Raw genomic sequence first — 18,910 nt, 5'->3', positions numbered from 1 at the left:
GGGGGGGGGGGGTCGGGGTTTACGTAGAAGGATCTTTCCATATAGAAATTTATTATGGGGAAGAGAATTTCCATGAAGGGGTTCCATGACAACATATTTTTCGTTATGAGTGCACGGACCAAGGGGAGACCTTGTCCCTGGAGGTCTATAATAGAAACTGGGGCATCCTAGACCGGGGCTGTAAATACAGGTTGAGGAGGAAGAAGTCCCCTCAAATGCACACTCAACAGGGTCCACTGGCGTGTTCACACGTCCTTTGAGTTACACATCTTCTCCCAGTAAGGGGTTAAATTATGTGGTGGCGCTGAACACCATCTTGGGAGGATCCACTATAGGAGGACACCTGTGACAGGGCATAAGACCCAGATCTATGGACAAAGGCCTCTAAAAAGGGCTGCCTTGACCCTTTTGGGATACCTGCAAAACTGGGGACTTTCCGTTCAACTCTATTCCCACTTGAGGCGTGGCACACCTCGAGGAAATTATAGCCTAGTAAACGATATAGTATTCGCACCGGATTCTGATTAATGGATAATTCTTCTAGGCATGGTCTGTTTTGACGGGCGTTTCGGGGCTGAAAAACCTCTTTCTAGCTAATTTATCTAATAGGGGTGGCCTCCCAATAGCAGCATAATATTTGTAAGCATGAATATATAATGAATCGGCGGCAATAGGCTTGGGACTAACTGTGCAGGATTTTGACTCTTGTTGATAGAAGAGCATCGCCAAGTGCTGGAAACCATGTTGTGACCAAGCTGGGCTCAGGATGGCGCAAAGTCTACATTCATACTGGAGATCCTAGGGACTTTTTGCTGTCCGGTTCTAAGCCGGGTTAAGTGCTACGGTGTAGACTTGAGAAGATATGATGATCCCCGTCCTGGACTGGTATCTGGGATCATTGCTTTTGCTGAGGCCAAAATAAATTCAATGATTTAAAGAACAAAAAAATTGAAACTTGGAATGTTACGACGTTAAAAAACGGCTATCTTATTGATATTTTGACTGACGAATTCAGACGATTCGAACTGGACTTGTTAGGAGTTTCAGAAACTCATATGCCAGGAGTAGGAAGCATGAATTTAGGTGTTATAGAATTTGTTTACTCAGGCGGGAAGGATGGAGTACATAGACAGGGAGTAGGGATCATGATAAATAAGGAAGCTGTTAAGTCTTGTTGAGGCTGGGAAGAAATTGATAATAGAATACCAATTATGCATTTTATGACTAAACAGTTCAGTTTAGAGTCGTATTCAGTTATAGTCGTATATGCCCCTGTTCAATCGACTGACGGAGATACTAGTGACTCAGATGAATTTTACTTGCAGTTGCAGGAGAAAATAGACAGGGTTTTAGGTAGAAATATGGTGATTTTACTAGGAAATTTTAACATCCAGGTCAGTAGAAACAGGGATAGATGGTATCATAGCCTAGGTAAATTTGGTGTTGGAAAAGAAAACAGGAATGGCAACAGACTTTTGGAATTTTGTAGGTATAAAAATCTAGTTATAACCAATAGGGTTTTTTTTTGTCATAAAATGGCCCCTAAGTTGACTTGGTATTCACGTGATAGTAAGACAGCAAAAATTATTGATTATGTTATAGTAAACCGAAGACTGGCTGGATTAATACAAGATACTAGGGTATATAGGAGTGTTTTTATTGATGTTAAAAGTAAAGATAACCATCTAGTAGTGTCTAGGGTTAATTTAAAGCTGAAGTTTCGGAACGGTAACTACCTCCCGGGAAGTCATGATGTGAGATCTCGATGTCGTTAGACTTCAGGATGAGAATTTATGAGAAATTTTTCAGGAACAGTTGAACACTAAACCTGAGAATTTAAAATTTGACAATGTAGAAGATGGTTGGAGTAACTTTAGAAAAACAATTTGTGCAGTTGTTGATGGTGTCTTAGGGATGGAAGTTAAGACTGCAGCGAGGAATATTAGTGAAAAAGCTTTATGTTTAATATAGAGGAGAAGGGGTTTGTACAAGAATTATCTGAGTGATAGATCATCTGAAAACAGAAGAAATGTAAAGAAAATGGAGAAAGCATTAAAATATGAGCTTAGGAGGTGCGAAGTGGAGGCCTTGGATAAAAGTGCCGAGGATCTGGAAAATGCAGATAGACTGTATAATAGTAAAATATTGTACTGCCATGTTAATAAATTGAGAGGGAACAGTCAATCCGGACTCGTCCCAGTTAAAGATAGGAAAGGGGCCACAATTAGTGACAAGAGAGATGGCTGGAGCATTTTGAGAATGTGCTAAACCGAGATACAGTTGCAGCAAAGATATAGAGGAAAATGAAAAAGTTTGTGATACCTTGGATGTGAAAAAGATTAGTTGTGTGAGGGAGAATTAGTGACAGTACTAAAAGGATTAAAAATAATAAGGTTCCAGGTGCTGATTCTATGGTAAATGAGTTCCTTAATCATGGTGGCTCTGACTTTAGAAATAAGTTACTGAGGATTACGAATATGATTTTTGAAAAAGGGGAAGTACCAAACGAATTTAGGAAAACCTTAATTAAACCACAGTATAAGAAAGGTGATAAGAGTGAGCGTCGTTATTATCGAGGCATTAGTCTAGTTTGTGTAGGTAGCAGATTACATAGTAACATGATGCTTTTAGACTGAGAGATGCTGTAGAAATAGTTATAAGAGAAGAACAGTGGGGTTTTAGAAAAGGTAGAGGATTTATCGACCAAATTTTTACTCTTAGGTCAATAATTGAGTGCCTTAATTGTCAAACACCGTTGGTCCTCAATTTTATAGATTATGAGCATGCGTTCGATTCTGTTGATAGAAGAGCTTTAGCAAAGGTCTTATCCTTATATGATATACCAGACAAATACATTAAAGTGATTTGTGCTAAGTGCGAGAATAGTACTGCTGCGGTTAAGGTAGGAAATGAGGATAGCAGCTGGTTTTGCATTAAATCAGGAGTTAAGTAGGGTTTTGTTCTATCCCCCATTATATGGATCATTTTGACGGACTTTGTCTTAAGGAGCACAGGAAAGGCAATGGGAGACCTCGGAATCAAAGGGGGAGGAAAAACTCTCCTGGACTTTGATTATGCTGATGATTTAAGCATCCTAGATGAAAGTGTGAGCAAAATGAATTAGCTTTTGAAAATTTGTGTTAAGAAGACTAAGTCACTATGACTAGGAATAAGTGAAGATGAAAAGGTGACGTTGGTAACGAAAAAATTGATCAGGTGGGCAGCTTCACTTACCTTGGTAGTACTATTAGTAAAGACGGTGGGAGCAGTGAAGATGTTAAAAGTAGACTAGGCAAGACTAGCCAAGGCTGTTTTTTCACAGGTAAAAAAGTTTTGACGAATAGGAAGATAAATCTGCAAACCAAGATTAGATTATTGGAAGGTACAGTGATGAGTGGTCAAATATGGCTCTAATGCATGGGCGCTCCGAAAAGCGGACGAACATTTACTAGATGTTCGAAAAATTTGGCTGTACGAAAAATTTGGTTCAATCCCGCTTTCTAGTGTGATTAAATAAAAAAAACAATTTTTTTAAATGAGAGTAAGGAGTGACATTAAAACTTAAAACAAACAGAAATTACTCCGCATATGAAAGGGGCTTTTCCTTCTCAACGCCCCGCTCTTTACGCTAAAGTTTGACTCTTTCTCTTAACTCTACATTTTAAAACAGTAAAAAACTTTAGCGTAAAGAGCGGGGCATTGATGAGGAAGCAGCCCCTTTCATATACGGAGTAATTTCTGTTGGTTTTAAGTTTTAATGTCGCTCCTTACTTTCATTTAAAAAACTTGTTATTTTTTATTTAATTTCTGAACATTTTTGAATCAATGCATGTTTTGATTTTGGCTCTCCGCAGAGGAATAATTAAAACGAAATTTGTATATTTATTTTTTTTTGGCTAAATGGCTTTCTCATAATTTTGATCGAATGATTTTGAGAAAAAAAGAGCGGGGGAGGAAGCCTAGTTGCCCTCCGATTTTCGGTTAATTAAAAAGGCAAGTAGAAATTTTAATTTTTTACGAATCTTTATAAGTAAAAGATATACGTAACTTATAAATTAGCTTACGTACAGAACTTTTGTATTCTCATGTTTTTATTACATATATGAGGGGGTTCGCCCCCTCGTCAGTACCTCGCTCTTTACACTAAAGCTTAAATTTTGTCCCAATTCATCAAGAATGACCCCTGGATCACAAAAGCCGCAGAATAAATAGTTGAAATTACTAAAAATACTTTAGCGTAAAGAGCGAGGTATTAGGAGGAGGTGAGCCCCTCATATGGGAGATAATTTCTGTTCGTTTAAAGTTTTAATGCTGCTGCTTACTTCCAGCTGAAAAAAAAACTTTTTCATATTAATTTTTTTCATTGTTTTTTTTAAGTAATGCTAGTAAATCCTGCGCTCCCTTCATGGAAATTTTCTTACCCCCATGACAAATTCCTCGATGGAAAGTTCCCCCAGCATATCCCCCTCTTCTCAACCCCTGCCTCCAACCAAAAAATCATCCTGAAAACGCCTGTACACTTCCCAATAACCATTACTATATGTAAGCAATGGTCAAAGTTTTGAACTTGTAACCCCTCCCACGGGGAACGTGGGGGAGTAAGTCGTCCCCAAAGACATAGTTATAAGGTTTTTCGACTACGCTGAATAAAATGGCTATCTCAGAATTTTGATTCGTTGACTTTGGGAAAATAAGTAGCGTGGGAGGAGGCCTAGGTGCCCTCCAATTTTTTTGGTCACTTAAAAAGGGCACTAGAACTTTTCATTTCCGTTAGAATGAGCCCTCTCGCAACATTCTAGGACAACTGGGTTGATACGATCACCCCTGGAAAAAAAACAACAAACACGTATCCGTGATCTGCCTTCTGGCAAAAATATAAAATTTCACATTTTTGTAGATAGGAGCTTGAAACCTCTACAGCAGGGTTCTCTGATACGCTGAATCTGATGGTGTGATTTTCGTTAAGATTCTATGACTTTTAGGGGGTGTTTCCCCCTATATTCTAAAATAACGCAAATTTTCTCAGGCTCGTAACTTTGATGGGTAAGAAAATATATGCACACTACTACTAATACTTTAATATTTGTTACAGTCAAATTCACTGCTTCTGCTGCTACTTCTATCGGAGCTACTTGTAAAGGCAATACGTTAATACTGCTGCTGATTTTAGCTCTACCGCTGTTACTATTAATTCTACGACTAGTAATACAAGATACAATTTTAAGGATTTTTTTTTGGAGGAGGGGTGAACGAAGTCCCGTAAGCCGTCTGTATGTAGGGTGTAAAAAGAGTGTAACTGCAATATCTTAGGAACAGTTTGGTATGTGACGTTGAAACTAACAGGGCTTGTTGTGTGGGGGGGTGCTGAACTAATCAAAAGAAAATATCCAATTGCTACTGCTTCTGCTTATACGACTACTGCTACTATTATTCCTAACTACTGTTACTAAAGCTTAGGCTACTTCTATTAATTCTGCTGCTACTAAAACTGAGGGTATTAAGGCAAAAAAATTGGAAAATATTCAAAATGTATGGAACTAAATCGAAACACACCATGCACACACTGATTGTTATGAGAACGTATCAGAGATGCTTTAGAAACGGTTCATGGTATCAAGCCTAAGCTTGCACTGTGTGTTGAACGGAATCTAGAAGAACCCAAAGGTTCTATCTGCACACCGCTACTAATGGTCTTACAACTATTGCTACTACGCAAGCTAATAGTACTAAGGGGAAGCTTTCAAGGAATATTTGGACGAATCCTGAATTAAATGAAAAACTTCTAGTGCTATTATCAAAACTCAAAAGAGACTGGAGAACAAGCAGCCTTCCTCCCAAGCCCATTCATCTTCCAAACACGTCCTGTCAAAAAATTTAAATAGTCATTTTGTTTAGCATAGTAGAACGACCAGTAACTATGTCTCTATGGATATTGGGTATGTCAGCCCCCCCCCCCGTCCCTCCCGTAATTATATGATTGGCCTATTGAGCTTTAAAACTAAATCAAAAGGCACTGTGTATACGGTTGCCAATAGGAAACCTCAACAATATGTCGAGAGTGACTAGGGGTATTAGGTTAAACTTTTGGGACTACTACTATTACTACTTCTACTTTTAGAATTTAAATATTGAAAAGAGTGTAATTGTATCCAAGTTGTCGAACAGCATAGAAAGAACTTCTTAGAAATTATATTTCATTATTCAGTTCAACTGAAAGGATATGAAAGTTAATTGAATAATATTATTCGTGTCAGGATTAGACATAGGTGAAAAAGTTTTTTGCATCCATTGAAACACACTAAAACACTGAAATGTATTTTTAAGAATAGTTGGTTCTTTTCATTACAGTGTTTACAAACTCGAAACCAACAAACTTTAATAATTTGCAGTACTTTAGCTATCTGTGTATATGTATTGTTCAGTGTAGTTGCAGATATGTAGCGCGGATATTTGTTGTTTTTTTTATCGCATATCTAGATCTCACTTCGTGTTTAAACTTTTGAGGGGTTGATAGCACATTTTGATGGGTTAAGTAGAGAAAATACTGTTTATTTTTCCAAATAAATTGGAGCATCAGCTTTTGAACTGGATAAGGAAGAAATTGAGTCTCTTTTATGTTTAAGATAATGAAAATTGTTTTTTTTTTCCTTTTTTTTATCTTTATTTTATGTTTAGAATAACACAAAAAATGTTTTTGTATCTTTTATATGTAGGCAGAATAATTTGTATTGCTTTTTGACATTTCTAATGCTTTTTTTTTTAGGTGATAATATATCGCAACCCATGTCTTCATCCCGGTGATGTGCGTAGTGTTAGGGCTGTTAACAAGCCCGAGTTTAGAAACTACAAAAATGTGTTAATATTTCCTGCTAGTTCTAGTTGCAACTACTCTCTTTCGACTGCTTGCAGTGGCGGAGACTTGGACGGAGACCTCTTTTCGGTGGTGTGGAATCCCAAATTGGTTCCACCTCAATTATCTCTTTTCCCTCCTCTTGATTATTCGGGACTGAAGCACGGTATGCCAAAACACCCTAACCCTTGCAAGCATGAAGCTCTTTCTAAATTTTATGTAGAATCTATAATTAATGATGTACTTGGACGAGTTGCTCATCTACATGTTGCATTATGTGACCGTATGGAAAAAGGAGCTTGTGATCCGCTTGCAATGAAACTTGCTGAATCGCAAGCTGTTGCTGTTGATTTTCCAAAAACAGGTATACCACCAACAGTACCTGAAGAGGCTGTCGCTTTAGTGGGAGTAAATGGTTATCCCGATTTTATGGAAAAGAATGAAAACTTATCATATGCTTCAAGGAAAGTTCTTGGCGAGCTGTATCGCGATGCGTCCTCATTATGTACCGAAGTTTCGTTTTCAAATCGAAATTTTGCTGACCCTGAGCTGATGGTTATTGGCTATGAGAAGTTTATTCCAGCAGCTAAAAGAGATTATCTAATTTATTCCATGTATATGAAACAGATAATGTATCAATATGGACTTCAAGACGAATGCGAAATTATTCTTGGACGTTCGTCATGTTCGAAATTTACGATTTCACACCCACAGAACTCATCGAGTTTAGTTGAGAATTCGTTTTTTAAGCTCAAAAAGTTTATGACTTCCAAGTTTTTTCAAGATTCTGATAAAAGTGACCAAAAAGCAAAAGCGTCCGCTTGGTACTACGTAGCGTACAATCAATCTGTGCCCGATTCTGTAACTTTTCGTAGTTTTGCCTGGATTGTCTCAGACATTTTGTGTGAAATTAAACCTTCAAAGGCTTCTGATGTACAGCGTGTTCGTGAAAATGCGGTTTTTTTGGAAATTGGAAAGGAAGTAACAAACTATTTCTTGGAAACTGCGGACGTTTTAAGTGGTACTATTGCTCGAAGAATCCTTATTGGAGACCGACTCACAGCTGCGATTCGTGATTATGCCACAAAAGTTTATAAAGACCAAATTGAAATTAGACCATTTGGGTCAGTGACTATATTTACATGTAATTCTTACTCTGATTTAGATTTGTCACTGGTTTTGAATGATTCAAATGATAAGCAATTCTTGCCATCGCATTATCTTCGTACGATTGTTATTCCATCCTTAAATAATGAAGTTGAATCAGTCGTGGATGTTACGAATTCTGAGGTACCCCACATCAAATGTTCAGTATTAGATAATGAAGGAATTGTTAACGTTGATTTGTCAGTTAACTCCGTTGGTTTGCTGAAAACTGCTTTAATTCAGTCTGTATTTATTGAGCAACCGAATATACTTCTAGTATTTTGGTTTCTTGCTAAGTGGGCGAAAATCGCTGGTATCGTGAAAGACAATCGAATTCCAACGGATTTGGCACTAATGGCTTCAGGTGATTTCTATGGATTAGCTATGTCGTTGCTTGGAATCCGTTTTCCAAAGAGAAAAACGGAAATACCTTTGACAGAGCTGTACAGTTATCTTGTGGATTCCGTCACCTGCATGACTTGTACGGATTATGAAATCATTGGGCAGTATATTGTGTCTTTCTTCAAGAAACTTTCGAAGATAAACAAATCCTTCACAATTGTTTGGAAGGATCAGGAAATTCCAAGGAATACAATTGACGCAGATATAATGACACAAGTTGCCCGAATAAGTCTTAATGCCTACTACAGACTGATTCCTTCAAGAAGCTGCTCCTTTCTGATTAAAACGATTGGAAGTCAATCTAGCATTACGATTCCATGTTGTATCAAACTTCCATTCAGTCTAAGTAGGTCTTTGAATGGTTCTCTATCATTCCATTCGAAATGGCTTTCAGACAAAACAGGTGCGGAAGTGACACTACATAAGACTGAAGGTCAAGTTCAGCTTATGCTGAATGCACTGGGTACGCGGGCAGAATTATTTAGGGTATATGAAGAAATACAAAATCTAAATCATACCTTGAGGAATAACCGTCTTCGTTATCGAGTGAAACGAAACAAGTACCATATGATAAACTCAGATATATTCATCGTTCGCAATGCTGACCCTTCTATTTTGCAACTAGAATTTGTAGATTCTACTGGTCCGTTTCTGTTAACTCATTCTGCTAATGCCAGATCTACACTTAAACTTACTTGTGATACGTTTTTAGCTGATTGGAAGCAAGTAGCCTTAGAAAACTTCGTTTCTCACCTACTATGTCAACTCGCCTCGTTTCCTGTTTCAAATCGAAGGCTTGTTGACTCCCTCAAAATTACGACTCGCCTAGGCAACTTTTATATTTTAAATGCATCGACTACTCTCCCAGAAACAAGAAACTCCCTATCACTGCCAGAACTGGAATGTGCTTTGGCATTGAGAAAACATAGAAAGGATTACTTTTTTGAAGAAAACGAGGAAAGGGTAGATCAGGATCCTCTGGAAAAGGAAATGAAGCTTGTTACGCTAAATCCTAGCATTAATCATCCATTAATGAGAGACCAGTTGAAACCTAGTGTGAAACACAAGAAGAAGAAGAAAAGAGGACTGGGCTCTTCATTCTGTATTGGAATGAACACTGAGAACAATAAGGATAAAGATGCCTTAGCAGCAATTGAACTAATTTATTGCGAAGCTTTGAAAAAACTTGGCTATGTTGTTGACCCAGGCTATCAGCCTACATATGCATACCTAATATCGGCGATTATGTCAAAACGTGTTGAAGGAACATTTTTATTTGATAGGGACATGAATTTGATTGAAGCCCGGGAAAGAGACTTAAGATGGGCTAACTGCTACATTTTGCACGGACGGGGACCATCAGCTAAACTGAAAGTAATGGAAAATGTTGACGGTCGTATTTCATGTGTCACCAGCGATCCCATTAGTGATTCCTATGTAAAAGAGTTTGTCCTTGATGGCCGTTCTCCTCTTGAATTGAAAGAAACAGGGTTGAAATCGAAGAAGCTTGTAATAAGTGATCGTTTGGAAGATCATATTAAGAAGAAAATTTGCTTTATTATTCAAAAGCTTTCAAGTGTATCCTTTGTAAAGGAGAATTGTTCGGGGACTGTATCTTCTGGAACTACCTACGAGGGGAGCAACACTTTACAGTCACAGCCATTGTGCAAGCTAACTTTGCATTTTAACGATAAAACACTTAGAGAAGCTGTTGTTACAAAACAATTTTCTGGGCTTCGGAAGTTTGCTTGCCATGTATTTTTCTCTTCCTTGGAATTATGTGAAGCTATATCTGATGTTGCACCACGAATTATAAAATAAAAATAGTACTCTGTAATTGAAAACAAGGTTTGAAACATCTTCATGTTTGGGAATCAAGCATCTGTTCTGAATAAGTCAAGTGCTGGTCCTTCTCACCTTTTACAAAGGAACAAAGTAATTCAAAAGATATTTTCTGAGACTTGTTTGGAAAAATTGTGTTTGTATTCATTCCTTTTTAAAGAAGGCTGCTCCCTCAATTTGTTTGATTTTATTTAAGTTGTCACTTTTAGTGCCCAATATATTTGGAAATATATTCTTTTTAGAGAAGATATTACGTTTTTTTTCAGAAGTATAAATATACTTGAGTTTTCATTATGGCACTTGGTATTTACCAAGTGACATGTAGCGATCACAATTTCTGTCCGTCGGTCTGTCTGTCTGTCTATCTGTCGGTCTGTCTTTCGCAGTTTTGCTAGTTCGGGCACTGCCAGATAAGCTGGGACGATGAAAATTGGCAGGCGCATCAGGAACCAGACTAGATTAAATTTGAAATAGTCACTTCCCCGATTCGACTATCTGGGGGAGCAAGCGAACAAGATAGTTGAGAAGAATTTTATTTGCCGATAAAACAAATAATCATTGTTCTTAAGTGTGGCTTGCTGATCTAGTGGAATGATTCTCGCTTTGGGTGGGCGAGGTCTCGGGTCCGAATCCCGAACCACTCCAATTCTTACCTTAGGAAGATCCGAAACTACATACGTGGTCAATATAGTGATCTCTGAAGGTTGGCAGGCGTATCAGAGACGGGACCAGATTCAATTAGAAACAGTCGCTTCCCCGATTCGTCTGGGGGGAGTGGAAAGATGGTTAATTCGGAAAAATAAGAAAAAAAATAATGCTTTTAACTTACAAACGGGTGATCGGATCTCAATGAAATTTGATATTTAGAAGGACCTTGTGTCTCAGAGCTCAGAAATCCCGACCAGATCCAGTGACAATGGGGGGAGTTGGAGGGGGAAACCGGAAATCTTGGAAAACGCTTAGATGGAGAGATTGGGATGAAACTCTGTGGGACAAACAAGCACAAGTCCTAGATACGTGATTGACATAACCGGGCCGTATCCGCTCTCTTTGACGGAGGTGGGGAGATTTTCAGTGCTGTGGTGAGTTCGGTACTTCTGGACGTTCTAGGACGATGAAAATTGGTAGACGTGTCAGGGACCTGTACAAATTGACTTGATAACAGTCCTTTTTCCGATTCGACCATCTGGGGGGGAGGCTGGAGGGAGGGAAATTGTGAAAATTGAGGTATGTTTATCTCACGAATGGGTTATCGGATCTTAATGAAACTTTATATATAGAAAGATATCATGTCTCAGATGCTCTATTTTAAATTTGGATGGGATCTGGGGACATTGGGGGATGGAGTGGGAAACGGAAATCTTGAAAAATGCTTAGAGTGGAGAGATCGGGATGAAACTTGATGGGAAGAACAAGTACAACCTCTAGATGCGTGATTGACGTAACCAGACCGGACCCTATATCTCGTCAGAAGTGCTAAAAGAGCTCTTAGCTCTTGTTATCCAAAAGGTTTTTGTCTTATCTAGGTCATTTTAGTCAGTTTTGACTAGTCTTTAAAAAATTTTATATCTAGAGAAATCTTCCTAAAAAGACATAAAAAATTATAGTAAATTCGTTCTTCAAGTTTTTTAGCCTTTCCTCTATAATTTCAGTAATTTTTCAACCATTCAATTATCTTTTGGCAACCCCCTCCCTTTCATCCATCGAATGGATTATTTAATGTACCTTGAGTACATTTCAAATAAGTATATCTGAAATAGAAAAGGATAAAGCTATAAGAACCCATATTTCCCAAACCAAAAATTAACGGTAAAACTGCTACACACGAGATTTATTTACTCTATTTTGATAATCACTACGTTTTAACTAAAATCTAAGCAGATGACTGAGACCTCAAATTATTAAATATAAACCGAAAATTTATCTTTGTATCTACTGTGGAAGGCATTGGGGGATGGAGGGGGAAACGGAAATCTTGAAAAATGCTTAGAGTGGAGAGATCGGGATGAAACTTGATGGGAAGAACAAGTACAACCTCTGGATGCGTGATTGACGTAACCAGACCGGACCCTGTATCTCGTCAGAAGTGCTAAAAGAGCTCTTGTTATCGAAAAGGTTTTTGTCTTATCTAGGTCATTTTAGTCAGTTTTGACTAGTCTTTAAAAAATTTTATATCTAGAGAAATCTTCCTAAAAAGACATAAAAAATTATAGTGAATTCGTTCTTCAAGTTTTTTAGCCTTTCCTCTATAATTTCAGTAATTTTTCAACCATTCAATTATCTTTTGGCAACCCCCTCCCTTTCATCCATCGAATGGATTATTTAATGTACCTTGAGTACATTTCAAATAAGTATATCTGAAATAGAAAAGGATAAAGCTATAAGAACCCATATTTCCCAAACCAAAAATTAACGGTAAAACTGCTACACACGAGATTTATTTACTCTATTTTGATAATCACTACGTTTTAACTAAAATCTAAGCAGATGACTGAGACCTCAAATTATTAAATATAAACCGAAAATTTATCTTTGTATCTACTGTGGAAGGCATTTAACAGAAGAGAATACTTTGAAAAACATCTAAAAAAGATAACTTTGAAGATCCTGGTGTCATCCTGTCAAAACCAGGACTTTAAATTGACTTTAAAATAAATGTCGCTAAACAAATAAAAATTACTTATTGCATCAATGCTGATTTTGAGTCGTATGATGAAGAATTAAATCAAAAGAGTCGTAAAAAACAATTAAACTAGCAGAACGAAAACCGTTTACTTTTGGATTACAAGTATGTTGTTCAGTTGATACAGAACAAAATATATATCACGAATATTTCGGTGAAAATGCAGCTAAACATTTTGCGAAAATAGCAACAGAAGTGAGTGCAAAAGTAGCTTATAAACATGAAAATATACAAAGATATCATGAATTCACACCATAACAAGTAAGAGAAAAATGGAGAAACGAAAAAAAAAGTATTTGTGAGAAAGAAATAATGAATAATAATGTTCATCTTAATCATATGACGGGTGTTGTCAGTGGATTTACACATGCTGAATGTAATCAAAATTTAGAATTTCAAAACATATTCCAATTGTAATGCATAACATTTCGAAATACGAATCGCATTATTTTCTTGAGATCTCGTACCTGATAACTGTATTTTGATTCAGCTGAGAATTTTATATCATTTTCAAAAACCATAAAAATAATCAAGATAAAGAAATTTAAAATGAAATGCGTTTTACAGATTTATTTCGATTCATGGCTTCATCTCTGGATAAACTGTATGAAAATATATCCAAATCTGAATGCAAATCAAATGGTGATTCTTTAAAGAAAAATTTTGCCTATACATCAGCTTCTTTTTAAAATAACGAGGAGGTCAAAAAAAGGTATGTCCTTATGAATATGTCGATGGATATGATAAAATGAATGTTAGAAAATTACCTTCCATTGATAAATTTTACTCAAGATTGTCTGAGAAAAATATTTCAGAAGAAGATTGCAAGAGAGCATATGCTATTTTGAAATGATTAAACAATGAAACACTCTTAGACCTCAAATTCCCTTATTTTCAGAAGAAAATATGTTTACGCTTAATGAAAAATGAATAAGAGGAGTATCTCAGTGTATGACTACATAAATATTTATCTCTAGCTCCCGGGCAATATGAGTACAAATTATGTAAAACACTAAATAATTGCACGAATAAAGTCGTTCACTATAACAATTTTGAATTTTATCTAAAGCATGGTTTAGAAAAAAATAGATAAAATACTTGCATTCAGAGAAGCAGATAATGTAAATGGTTATATCAATCATAATACTAAATTATCTCAAAGAGAAACAAATGATCTTAAAAAAGATCTCTTTAAATTATGAATAATGCATGTTTTGGAAAGACTATGAAAAATATAAGAAAAAGAGCAAATATCGAAACAAGTACTAGCAATGGGCAAAGACAAAAAATCGGGAAAAACTCAACTTTACATCTGAAATCATATTTAGCGATACATTTTCACTAGCTAGAATGGCTAAATCAAAAATGAAATTTTGATAAACCTATTTACAAGTTACTTATGTAGGAATTTCTGTATGAATACATGAAACCTAAATATGTCGACGCAATAGATTTATGCTACATTGACACTGACAGTTTTATCTATGATATAAGAAACGAAGACTTTTATCAAGATATAAAACCTGATTTAAATGGTAGATTCGATATATTAGATTATAAGAATGATAACTACTATAAATTTCCTCGATTAAATAAGAAAGTCATTGGACTACTTAAGGATCAAATTTTGGCAAAATATTATCTGAGTTTGTTGGTTTAAGATCTAAAATACATGCCTATCTGAAAGATGGCGAGGACGACAACCAAGCAAAGAAGACACTAAAAGTTATCAAAACTAATATCATAAAGGATTCAATGACATTGCAAAACTATTAGGATATATTTTCCAGAAAGTTTGAAATCTCATCGGAAATCTGGTATAATTTAAGAGGAAACAAGCATAGAATGACTTACTTGACTTAATACTCCTGCCGAAAGGCTTCCGGCGTCGAGAGTGATGCTACATGGTGCCTCCATTTGGACTGGTCTCTTGCAAGGATGTGGACGTCCTCCTGAATATTTGCCATGACTAAGAAGGCACCACCTATCGTGTCCTTCCATCTGGTTGGGGGACGACCTCTGGGGCGTTTCCCGTCGTGCAGCACGGGATCAAAGTCAAAAATCGTTCGTACGGGAGTGTCGGGGGGCATGCGAAGGAGATGTCCATACTAGTATAGTGCTTGTTGGGCGAGTTAGACTGAGAAGGGCATTTGAGCAGTTAACGCCAGGAGGTTCTCGCTGCTAACTAAATCGTGCCAGCGTAGTCCTTCAATGCGGCGAAGATGTTTTGTTTGGGCTATATTTACGGTGCTAAGCACAGACTGAGAGGCTGGCCATGTTTCGGCTCCGAAAAGAAGCACGGGTCCCACCGAAGCATTGTATATGCGCATCTTGGTCCTACGGCTGATAGAAGGTTTCCTCCAAAGGGTACTTTGTCTTCCCACTACTGCTGAGGCTTTAGCGATTCGGTGCATTAGATCTTTGAGGACTGATCCGTCATTTGAGAGGATAGAGCCAAGGTATGTAAATTCCTCAACAATCTCAGCTGGTTTGTCACCGACCATTAGGACTGGCGGGGGACGCGGTATTTACGGGGTTTAACAAACATCACTTTTGTCTTCTGCCAATTAGTCGACAGCCCTATCTTTAAGGCTTCATCAGCAAGGATCTGTAGGGCTTCTGTGAGCTTCGACGGTGAATCAGAGACAAGAGCAAGGTCATCGGCATAGTCAGCGTCTGAAAGTACTCTATCGCTGTAATGCAACCCAAACTGGAGGCGATTTATGGTCCGAGTCACAATTTAGTCGATGACACAATTAAATAGCTCTGGAGCAGCAGCACAGCCCTGACGGACTCCAGTATTCATTTCAAAAGATGAGCTGGATCTGCCATTGACTTACACGCAGCTCTCAGTCCCTTCTTGGAGCCGCTCGAAAAGATTGCAGTACTTTGCTGGTAGTCCCTTTGTTTTCAGTGTGAGCCAGAGTGATTGCCGGTAGACAAAATCGAAAGCAGCGTTGAAATCCACAAAGGCAACATATGGTTCTTGTTGAAATTCTCGAGTCTTTTCTATCAGCTGCCGCATTGTGAATATTTGCTCCACGGTGGACCTTCTTGGTATGAAGCCAACCTGTTGTATTCTTCGTTGGCTTCTGAGGAAAGTGGTACAGCGGTCCAGGAGGGTCATAATGATGAGCTTCCTGGGCACAGAGAGGAGTGTGACGCCACGATAGTTGGAGCAGACTCTGCGACTGCCTTTCTGTTTCCAGAGAGGCAAAATGATGCCCGCTCGCCAGTCTTTTGGAATCCATTCTGTACGAAATACTATGGAAAACAGTACTTGGAGCCAGAAAAGGGTCACTGTCCCACTATATTTCAGTAGTTCTGCAGGGATACCACAGACTCCTAGGGCTCGGTTGTTTTTCATCCGTTTCAGAGATTTCAAGATTTCTGTAGAGGTGAAAGGGTGGTGCACACTTTCAAACGGGGCCTCAGGGGTGCTGGATGCAACTTGAAGAAGGTCAGTGTCGGGCTGGCTAACATAGTCAGCCTAACAGGTTTAGAAGTGAAAAGAAGTGATCCTTCCAGGCAGACAGTTCAGTGCTCTCGTCAGTGAGAATATTTCCATCATTAGATGTGATAATGCCTTGGGAGGATGGCTTTCAATCTGTAAGATCCCGAAGGTGTTTGTATAGAGCATATGTGTCACCCTTTCTGGCGGCCTCCTCGAGATCAGTGGCCTTTTTCTTGGTGAACAGCTTTCTGTCTCTGTGGAGGAATTTATTTCTTACGCCGTTTAGACGTCTGTAGGTAACCATGTCCTTCTCTAGGCGTGCTTTGCGACGTTGTTCAATAACATCTAGAGTTTCCTGCGATATCCAGGACTTTTTTCTGGGCTTCAGACGACCGATAGTACTTTCGGGCGAAAGCAATACGCCGTCCTTGAATATTTGCCATGCTTCTTCAGATTCTGAAATTTGACCAAGACAGTCGAAACGATTTGAGATGGAGACAGCATAGACCTAGCACGTGTTGGATTTTGCGAGATTGTTCAGGTCTTATTTGGGGGGACGGTGATCACTTTTCTGGGCTCTCAGGCGTAGTCTAAGGTTAGAGACGACAAGCCTGTGGTCAGTGTTTTCCATTTCTAAACTTCTGTGAGTTCGACAATTAGTTATAGAGGAACGCCCGCGTCGGGACACGATTATGTAGTCTAATATCTTTCTTTTTCGTCCGTCATTGCAATACCAGGTATATTTTTGAGCTTCTTTCCTTTGAAAAACAGTGTTGGTGATCACTAGATTGGGGCTGTTGCACAGATGAAGGAGCCTTAGCCCATTGTTGTTCGAGCAGTCGGATGTTACAGGTCCTAGAACATTGTTCCAAACGCCGGCTGTATCTCTGACAGTGCCGTTGAAGTCGCCAAGAAGGGTTAAAACATCATGAGGGTAGACAGCTGGGCGAAAAAACGATCTTTCATCTCATCTGAGGCTGGGTTTGTTGGGGCGTAGCAGACAATGATGGTCCACTTTCCATGTTTGTGCTGGATTTGCGCTGTTAGTATTCTTTCTGATATTTGCTCTTAAGAAAGGAGGCACCTCCTGGTCCGAGGGTCTAGCACAAGTGTGACTCCATTAGTTTTGGTTCTCTGATCACCAGATTAGATGATAGCCTTCACCAATGTTCTCAGAGTCATTTCCTATAAGGTGAGCTTCAGTTACGCCTGCTACAGTCACACCAAAATGCTTGAGTTCTAGCGCAAGCATTGACTTCGCTCCAGGGAAGTTAAGGGTCAGAACGTTCTAGGTGGCCCAGGCGAAGACCACCTTGGTCAATAAGGTTCAAACGATAGTCAAATTTCTGCCCGGGGATATGCTGAGGTCTTGAAGGGTAAAAAGAAGATTGATCATCCGAGGCAATAACATAACTATTTGTTGCAATTAGGTTCGGGTAGAGGGTCGCAAGCTCAACCGACCCTAGGCCTGGGACCTGATTAGCTAGAAGAGTCCAACTATTGAGTGTCCCAGGGGTGGGCTCCAACTATCTTGTGAGGTCAAGGCCACCTTTTACGTGGAGCGTTTAGTTAGGGGATTCCCCCCATATCCAGCGGCATGTGGTCAGCAGACCAAGGTCTGCTTCATTCCGGACGAGCTCCAAGCATAGAATGTTCCTAGTCAAATAGAATAAAAACTACTATATATGAATGACACGAAAAGAAAAGTACAATAAGTTGTAAAGAAACCAGTAGTATAGAAAATGCATGTTCTGGACCACCTAACTCATCCATTCAATTTACATCATTTTCAGTCCATTTTACATCATTTCTATATCAAATATTGCACATTTTTCGTCCCAATATTCAAAACGAAAACACGTCCTTGGAAATCAAATTTGGTCTCATTTTCATTCTTTTCAAACAGTTCGTGGTAACGAACTATAGTAAGGGCGACCCGGCTCAAAAGAAACCGAAACGGTAAAAAATAGAATTTTGATACCAATAGTTACATCAAAAGAATTGCATTTTAATGCTGATTTTAAATATACAAGTTTCACCAAGTTTAATCTTACCTATCAAACGTTACGAGCCTGAGAAAATTTGCCTTATTTTAGAAATGGGGGGAAAACCCCCTAAAAGTCATAAAATCTTAGCGAAAATCACACCATCGTGTTCAGCGTGTTGGAGAACCTCACTGTACAAGTTTCAAGCTCTTATCTACAAAAATGTGGATATTCGTATTTTTGGCCAGAAGACCGATCACAGGTGTGTGTTTATTGTTTGTTTTTTTTTTCCAGAGGCGATCGTATCGACCCAGTGGTCCTAGAATGTTGAAAGAGGACTCATTCTAATGGGGATTAAAAGTTCTAGAGCCATTTTTAAATGACCAAAAAAATTGGAGGCCAACTAGGCCCCCTCCCACGCTCATTTTTCCCCAAAGTAGCCGTATCAAAATTCTGAAATGGCCACTTTATTCACATTAGTCGGAAAACCTAATAACTATCTCTTTGGGGACGACTTACTCCCCCACAGTTCCCGTGCTAGGGGCTAC

The 18,910-nt window shown here is 38.4% G+C and overlaps 1 protein-coding gene across 2 annotated transcripts in view; it reads left to right on the top strand.

The window, feature by feature from the left end:
- Positions 1 to 10,486, top strand: part of LOC136030426 (uncharacterized) — a 55,298-nt gene extending 44,812 nt beyond the window's left edge. For both annotated transcript variants that reach the window (XM_065709395.1, XM_065709396.1), the window contains exon 5: positions 6,764 to 10,486. In XM_065709395.1, the coding sequence (XP_065565467.1) occupies positions 6,764 to 10,219 (3,456 nt within the window). In that variant the 3' untranslated portion in view covers positions 10,220 to 10,486. The remainder of the gene's footprint in view (positions 1 to 6,763) is intronic.
- The last annotated feature ends 8,424 nt before the right edge of the window (positions 10,487 to 18,910 follow it).

This window comes from Artemia franciscana, chromosome 8, assembly GCF_032884065.1.
Source record: "Artemia franciscana chromosome 8, ASM3288406v1, whole genome shotgun sequence".
NCBI lineage: Eukaryota > Metazoa > Arthropoda > Branchiopoda > Anostraca > Artemiidae > Artemia > Artemia franciscana.
This window is presented reverse-complemented; position numbering and strand designations above follow the sequence as displayed.